The sequence below is a fragment of the Megalobrama amblycephala genome, linkage group LG16 (genome assembly GCF_018812025.1).
Source record: "Megalobrama amblycephala isolate DHTTF-2021 linkage group LG16, ASM1881202v1, whole genome shotgun sequence".
Taxonomy (NCBI): Eukaryota; Metazoa; Chordata; class Actinopteri; order Cypriniformes; family Xenocyprididae; genus Megalobrama; species Megalobrama amblycephala.
Genome location: NC_063059.1, coordinates 5498127 through 5506942, shown reverse-complemented (window position 1 = coordinate 5506942; position 8816 = coordinate 5498127). Strand labels below are relative to the sequence as shown.

Here is an 8816-nt window from a genome sequence, read left to right as displayed (position 1 = left end):
ATGTTTAGGCCACTGAGTATTTGGTTCAGAGAATGGGATTTAGTCAAGGGCGTAGATTTGGTTTCAACATTGGGGGGGTTGAGCGTTGGTATGCTGCCTGTTATTATTTTTTTTAATTAAAAAAAAAAAATCTGTTTTATGTGTAGCGTTATTGGATAATTTATTTCTTCTTTATCTATCTATCTATCTATCTATCTATCTATCTATCTATCTATCTATCTATCTATCTATCATAACTTTATGGAATTTATCTATAACCATTCATCAAATTCTAACATAACAGAGTGATTCTAAAAAGAAAGAAATTATGTTTAAATATTTAAACTGCCAGTAGGTGACAGCGATTTGATGTTTTAGTGAGTGAGCTATAAATCGTTCATTCAAGCTAATTCGTTCAAAAGTCAGATTAATTAAGGAAGAAAACAAACACCAATGTGAATACTTTTGTCATTGATAAGACACTATTGAAAAATGAAGTAACAAAACAGATGGCTGTGTTGGTAACTGGTTACAGTTACACTGATAGTTATGGCTAAATTGCAATGGATTAGCTAGCTAAAATATATGTAGAGTGTACCTAGCTTTTACAATGTTTTCATACCTCCTTCTCAGTACATGTTTTATTCTTTTTAACGTCCCTCTTTGAACAGAAGTTTAATATAGTTGGCTGGGCAATGGTTCTCTTCATTTTTTTGGTGCTACCCGTGCTCTCCATTCAAACATTAGAGCTCCACTCGCGCTGTTTTGGTGAAAGTGCGACGCGCATTGGTTGGACGTTACCAATCGGTTCAATGGAAGGGGGGTACTTTTTTGACTAATTTATTATGACAAACTCATATTCGATTAGAAACAAAATTATTGTTACAAAATAAATAAATATACATATGTTAGTATAGATCTACTGTGATTTTCATGTTGAAATATTGGGGGGGTTGTAACTGCTGGATTTGAATATTGGGGGGGGTTACGCCCCTGGATTTAGTGTTTTAGCAATTGAGAAAAACTATAGAGGTTTAGAAGAATTACATGGTAATTTTGTCACTGTCCCTGGAGCAACTGCATCATTTGTTTTTCTGGCCATAGACTTTTTACAATGTACATGTCAGATATATATATATAAAAAAATGAGACCAGAACATCTCAGTGTAAGGAGCATAATACACTTCAACAGTAGCCTGTGAAACAGAGAGGTTTGTTTCTTTTAATTCGTTAAACTATCCAGCTATTGCTATTATTACAGTTATAGTGTATTCTATAGCAAGTACATTATAAAATCAAAACTTTACTTTATATATATATATATATATATATATATATATATATATATTTTTTTTTTTTAAATAAATATTGTACTAACATTAAATGATAAATTTTATGCATACAGAAAGAAGACACACAGATTTCTTTAAGGACTAATTCATCTTATCAATGGGAAACATCAGCTTTGTAAAGGATTTTGTCATAGTCGGCTTTCCTGGACTTCAACCCCATTACTATGGCCTTGTATCAGCACTTCTCATTTTTGTTTATGTGTGTACACTGGTGGGAAATGCTGTATTTTTTGCATTGTTTGTAATGACTAAGAGCCTTCAGAAGCCTGTATATTATTTCATTATAAATCTTGTTGTGTGTGATGTACTATTCAGCACCACAACATTACCAAAGATAATTAGCAGGTATTGGTTCCAAGATGGAACCATTTCATTCTTGGGTTGCTTTGTTCAGATGTTCTTTGTGCATTATTTAGGCAGCGTTTGTTCACTTGTTCTGGCAGTAATTGCTATAGATCGCTATGTAGCAATATGTTACCCACTTCAATATCATAGTATCATGACAAACAGAAATGTAGTCATTCTGTTCTTTGGCTCTTGGATTTTAGGCTTGTTAGGCCCGTTGGCAATGGTAATTCGAACTTACCCTCTCCCTTATTGTACAGAAAACACAATTATTCACTGTTACTGTGATCATTTTTCCATCACAACATTGGCATGCACAGACAGAACACTATATAGTGTTCCAGCTCTCATCTATGCCTTTGCAATACTGTTGGGACCCTTTGCTCTTATTATTTTCTCATACTGCTCCATATTTGCAGCAGTTATGCGAATTTCAGGTACTCAAGGAAGGATGAAGACTTTCTCCACCTGCAGTCCTCAGCTCATCATAATTGTTCTCTTTTTCCTACCCAGGTTATTTAATTATTTATCTGGCAACATTGGTATAAAATTCAGCACTGATTTGCGATTAGTTATTATTATGATGTATAGTCTGCTACCACCCATGATCAACCCGCTTATTTATTGTTTGAGAACAGAAGAGGTAAAAAAGGTATTTAGAAGACATTTTCAAAAGAAACAAATTAGTATTCCTTTACGGTTGCTCTGATGTGCTTTATTTAAATAGGTGGTCAAACTGTTGCCATTGTCTTAAGGTACACAACTTTAGATAATATCCCCTTTTTTCAAAACATACAAAAAAAATCCAGTAGGTGTTGAACTGGACTGAATGCCAAGAACAGTGATGTAAGCCTTTTGAAGGTCTCCTGAACTTGAAAAATTGATATTTAACTTTCAGAAAAGAAGACATTTTTGGTCCCTTTGGTTCTAACATTGTTTACAAAGGTTATAATATATTGTGGACAATATGGTAGTTTTGTAATGATAATTTATGAAATAGGTTGGCCTAATGTTTGCATTTTTGTTTGTTAGAATTTTTCACTATGCCTCTAAAAATACATGAATTAATCATATACATAATGTAAATTCATAGAAATGTAAAGAGTATAAAAGGAAAGATAAATGTGAATGATATGCCATATTGTTATGATTCAAGATGAGGTCAAGATTTCCTTGAATACCCCGTTTTTATTGCATGTGATGTTCAGTATGTTTGTCATGAGATGGAACATAAAACTCTCCTATAAGTTATTTTATCTTTATTCCTGTTTATGTTGCAGAGAAAATTGACTTATTTTGTTGAACCTATTCTGCCCTACAAAGGCAAAGTGCAGTAACTACGCAAACACTGAAACTGAGAAAAATGCCTTTAAAGTTTTTACACCAGCCAGTCAAACACGTTGTAGGTAGATTAGTGGTAATGCATTCATGTAATGCCTTCTTAGGAAGAAATTTTTTATAGATAAAAACCATGACCACTGATGTGACCTTTGACCTCCAAAATGTAGATACTGCACTCTGCCTTTGGATGACCTTAAACAACTAAAACACCATTGCAAAAGCAAAGTGCAGCATCTACAAACTAAATGTGTTCATCCAACTTTATTGTTGTGTTTCTTACTACACGTTGATTGTTTTTAATAACTTTAATATTTTATTTTTTGATGTTTGCATGTTGTGAATGTTAAAATTGCTCTGAGGACTGGAGTAATGATGCTGAAAATTCAGCTTTAATCAGAGGAATAAATAACATTTTACAATAAATCCACATAGAAAACAGCTATTTGACTATTTTTGATCAAATAAATTCTGCCTTCCTCTTTCAAAGACATTAAAGAAGTATTATTTCAAACTTGATCACCAGTGTGTAAAATAATGCATGTGAACTAATTAGAAAATGATATATTTTAGACACTTTCCTAACACGGGACATAGGCTACTTAAATATGTTTAGTTATGCCATGTTTAGTATAAGTTTGTGAATGATATTTCGAGTTTTATGAATAATTTTCACATGGTTGTGAAATTACTGAAGAAATCCTAATAACAGATACACAAACATTCACTCTTATCTGGCATGCTGAAACAACGTTAATGTTTCTGTGTCCATTGTGTGACGAATAACGTCATTAAAATATGAAAAATATGAAAAGGTCAGAAGTGCATGCTTGTAAATGAATGTCCGTCGTTTATTTATTTATTTTTTAATCAAACAGTAAAAGTGCCACGCTGCTCAGTTTCTGTGGACAGTAGACAGACAGACAGACAGACAACGCTAGAGAAACTGAGCACACTAAGTTTTTTTGGCTGAAGTGGGTCGGCCGCGCCCGCGCGAACAATTCGTCTGGGTTGACGGAGGATACAGACTACGTAAATTTACTGTAATTCATTCTTCACATATATTTACATCGCAACGGGCCGGCCCACATTGTCCAGCGGCCAACCGGGAAAACTCTCGGTACTCCCGATGGCCAGTCCGCCCCTGATTACGTTGAATGTATAATAGCCATCAATGGAGCAGCGCAGGTAGGCTAAAATATCGGTCTAATTTGCTAGCAGCTAGCAAGTTAATGTTAATTGATTATAAAGCTGTCATTTGCTTGGCTAGGAGTTAATATTTTGCTATCTTCCTTTCTCGTCTTTGGATATTTGCGTTTTAACGCGAGTTTAACCATCATGCCGCAGCTGTCAAAGCCGGGAAAACAAAGCTAGAACGCAGTAACATCACTTACTGCGGTTTGCCTTGGTATTAGCTTCAATTTTGTAGTTACTGCAATTTTGACACCCTCGTTTCTCAGAAACGGGACAATTTTGAACCGGGATACTTTGTCACAAGACAGAACAGATGTTACAAAGCCCATTTCAAGCCATAACTCATTTTTGATCAAATGTGTAGTTACTGCGCTTTACCTTTGGACGGCAGTATTGTATTTGTTGTTTATATTGTTATAGTTTAGGAACTTGTACATGCTCACAAGAAACTACCTGAGCGTACCGGAAAATGTAATGTATATAAACCAGAAACAATAATGAGTGATAACACATTTTTCATGCACTGGAAAAGTCGACATGAAACAGAAGTTGCAATGGTCTTTTCTTCCATATAGTGAGTATTATATCCGAGTGAAACAGCTTCTTGAACAAGAAAAATATAGGGTGGGATGATTTTGCCCATTGGGAATTTATTGGATAAGTTAATTTGATTAAAGATTACAGTACAAGGGCACATGGATTAAAAAAATAATCAAGTAAATCAGTTATGATTGATAAATACTGCAATAATAATTGTTAATTTTGATGTCATGGTGACTTTAAGTTCATGACACGAAAAGCTTGCACTGTCAGCATTCTACTGATAGATAAAGTTGGATTCGCTGTGGTGCTCAATCCAACTCTCTTCATTATCACTTAGGCAGATAATGACAGCATTTGAAATAATATATGATTGACCTTGCCAGTTTTTTAAATAAAATGGTTTCCTATCTGTCAATCACGTTCAACATTATGTCAATACTGACAAAGCCGAGTATCTTTTTTAAGGGTTAGTTCACCCAAAAATAAATGATTGACCTTACCAGTTGTTTAACCCTCAGGGGTCTGAGGCTGATTTGGGGCCTGGAGAAGTTTTGACATGCCCTGATATTTGTGCTTTTTTCAGTTGTTCATAAACATATTAATGGAAAAAGTGTCATTACACTGTATTCAGCACAAACTAGGCTACAATAATATGTGAGGAACATGTATGTACATGTTTGTATTTTTGAAGGAATAACGTTTATGCGTGGTTAATGAAAAAACAAAAAACTTAAGTCACTGAAATAAAGCCAAAAAATATATATTAAATCTGTGTTCACAAGACTTCTGGGTATTGGAGGTTGTAGACTAGAGTTTTTGCTTCAAAATTATGTAAAAATTATCATTCCTACTCCTTCATATAAAACAATAGAGAGATTTAAATTTACTAAAACATCTTTGGTCAAGAAACACAGTATGCGTGGAGGCGTGAATAATCATGAATAATGGATGATTCTCACCTGAGAAGACAAAAGAATCAGATAAAGAGCTCTAATGACCTGCATAAATAATGAGCTCTTTCAGTCAGGTAGGCTGTGAAAAACCCTGTTGATCATGTCTCAGCTCATCATAATGTAAATCAAACATACAGAAAAAAACAGCAATACTGTGAAATATTATTACAATTTAAAATAATGGTATTCTATTATTAAAATATAATGCATTTCTATGATACAAAGTGTCTGAACAGTTATGTTACCTCTATGGCATTTCATATAGGCTTTTAGCTTAAAAGCATGCACATTTGGAGAAATATTGATGGATTCTCATGTTTATGTCAATTTTCTATACAGAGGAGTAATATTTATTCAATATTTATTGTTATCACTATGAACACTGGATACAATTCATACTTGCAGCCGGAGGGCGCTCTGTGCACTTTTAGTCCACAAATGCCTGAGCACTAAAGAAGAATAGGCAACCCAGGAAATAACTGAACTAACAGAGGCCAGAGATCGCTAACTATGGCTATTCAAAACACTTTTCAAGACAATAAATACACAATTGAGACGATGAATGCATGTATTGACTGAATTTGCTTCTGAATAGCCACATTAGCGGATAATGAGCTGAATCAAGGACTTCTGACATGGCTCTCTTTTCATACAGATTACATAAACACATAATGTTTGTTTTCGATTTGACTTGTACGATTTGAAACCTGACATTTCAACGTTTCTTTAGACATATGTGTCATTTTTTTGTCATTAGTATTCATAAGTTACAGTTAATTTTGTGAGAACTATCAGATTGGACTTCGTTCAGAGGGAGAGGAGAGATCACGCATCATGTTAGTTTTCTTTATTTTACAAAAAGCACAATATTTTGTTTTTACTCTGAGTGTACACAAATAAAAGAAGATATTCCACAGATTAAAATGGTGTATAGCTCTTAATTGTATGTGCAACATTGACGGAGTATTTTGAGTCTCTTTCACACTCATTAAAAAAAAAAAAATGCGGTGATCACGCCGGCGTGACCGCCGACCCGAGGGAGTTAAATAAAATGGTTCCTTATCTGTCAATCACGTTCAACGTTATGTCGATACTGACAAAGCTGAGCATCTTTTTAAAGGGTTAGTTCACCCAAAAATGAAAATTCTGTCATTAATTACTCACAATTAATTAATTGTGCACAAAAAGTATTCTCGTCACTTCATAACAGTGAGGTTGAACCACTGCAGTCACGTCAACTTTTTTAACAATGTCTTTAGTACCTTTCTGGACCTTGAAAGTGGTGGATTATATTGCTGTCTATGGACGAGTCATATACCTCTTGAATTTCATCAAAAATATCTTAATTTGTGTTCTGAAGATGAACGAAGGTCTTACAGGTGTGGAACAACATGAGGGTGAGTAATTACTGAAAGAATTTTCATTTCTGGGTGAGGATCTGATATCGATAGCTGCATCAGAGAGTGAGCTATTGTCCTCTGGAGAGGCAGATGAAGCTGAGCTTTCCTCTTCTGGGGTGATCGCTCACGCTGAATCAGATTTAAAGTTGATGGCCATGCTTGGCCAGGCAGCCACGGGCATCGGACTCGAGTGGAACCCTCCACCTTGTCCTGAGCTCTCGCGGTTGGATGACTGGTTCCTGTGTTCGGCTCGCGGTTCACAGCCACGCCCTGCCTCAGTGCCTTTCTTCCCGGAAGTGGGCAAGAAGGTTTAGAGGTCATGGAAAGCACCTTTTACTGCTCAAACCTTGCAGATGCGGGATGCTGACAAAGTGCAGTTTCTCAACGCCACCATCTCGCAAGGTGGCCTCTTTAGTGACACTGTCGAGGACTTTGCCCAGCAGTTCTAAGCAGTCCAAAAGCAGACAGAGGTCATAAAGCACATCCTGCTCTGGCGTGATACCACCGCCACCAAGCTGCTGCGGGTTGGCCCCCAGTCTGCTTGTTGCCAAGGGGGAAAATTTTCAGGTATGTTGGTTGTCCCTTTGGTGCCACGTGTGCAGAGCCTGGGAGCCTGGGAGACAATTTGACATTGTCTCCCAATTTGCCATTCAGACAATTCGGCTACATGATTTAGTTAACCAGGTGTCCCCCCAGGTTCAGCGGTGTCCTATTTACCTCAGTGGCAGACTGTCCTATGCATGGAGATTGTGGTCATTCTGGCGAAGGACGCAATAGAGCCTGTCCCTCAAGCCGAGATGAAGTTGGGTTTTTTACGTACCCAAGGAAGGCGACAGGTTACAGCCAATCTTGGATCTGCGAGTTTTGAACCGGGCCCTTCAAAAGATCTCAGAAATGCTCACGTGTTCTCCCCACAAGATTGGTTTGCAGTGATCGACCTGAAGGACACTTACTTCTGTGTCTCGATTCTGCCTCGACACAGACTGTTTCTTCGGTTTGCTTTCAAGGGTTGAGCATTTCAGTACAAGGTCCTCCCCTTTTGGCTGTCCCCATCTCCTCATGTTTTACCAAAGTTGCAGAGGCTGCCCTTGCCCCATTAAGGGAAGTGGGTGTGTGCATTCTCAACTAACTCAATGACCTTTCAGCAATGCCTACACAGTCCCAAGATGGACATGGTGCCACAGCACACTCTGTGTGACCATCACACCAATCTGTCGCTGAACTTTCAGCCCTTGGTCACACCTTGCCTTTCTACGGGTCGAACTGTCCTTAGAACAAGTGTCCAGGCATGTTGTTGTTACAACAAATGCCTTCTAAGCAGGCTGGGTCACTGTATGCAATGGGGACACAGACCTGGTCTCCTGGACGGGGCCTCGACTGCAGTGGCATATCAATTGCTTAGAGTTGCTGGAATCGCTATTTGCCCTGTGCCGGTTTAGACTATTGCTTCAGGGCAAGCACATGTTGGCCCACACAGACAACACTGCGATGGTTGTGTACATCAACTGCCCAGGCAGGGTACGTTCACATGGCATGTCAAAACTCCCCCGCCATCTCCTCCTCTGGAGTCAGCAGGGGCTCAGGTCGCTCCACAACATGCACATCGTGCAGCCGATGCACTCTCATAGCTCATGCTTCCGGAGAATGGAGACTCCATCCCCATGAGGTACAGCTGATCTGGAGTTGATTCAGGGACGCACGTGTAGACTTGT

At 37.6% G+C, this 8816-nt stretch overlaps 1 protein-coding gene across 1 annotated transcript; it reads left to right on the top strand.

Annotated features, from left to right (window-relative positions):
* Positions 1-1394: 1394 nt before the first annotated feature.
* On the top strand, positions 1395-4531 carry LOC125249749 (olfactory receptor 1-like). The gene has a single exon (XM_048162122.1). It carries the CDS (start codon positions 1429-1431, stop codon positions 2383-2385), a length of 957 nt encoding a protein of 318 aa, XP_048018079.1. The 5' UTR covers positions 1395-1428; the 3' UTR covers positions 2386-4531.
* Positions 4532-8816: the final 4285 nt, after the last annotated feature.

Excerpts from the sequence above, each read along its gene's own strand:
- LOC125249749 (XM_048162122.1), top strand. The coding sequence starts at position 1,429 with ATGGGAAACATCAGCTTTGTAAAGGATTTTGTCATAGTCGGCTTTCCT.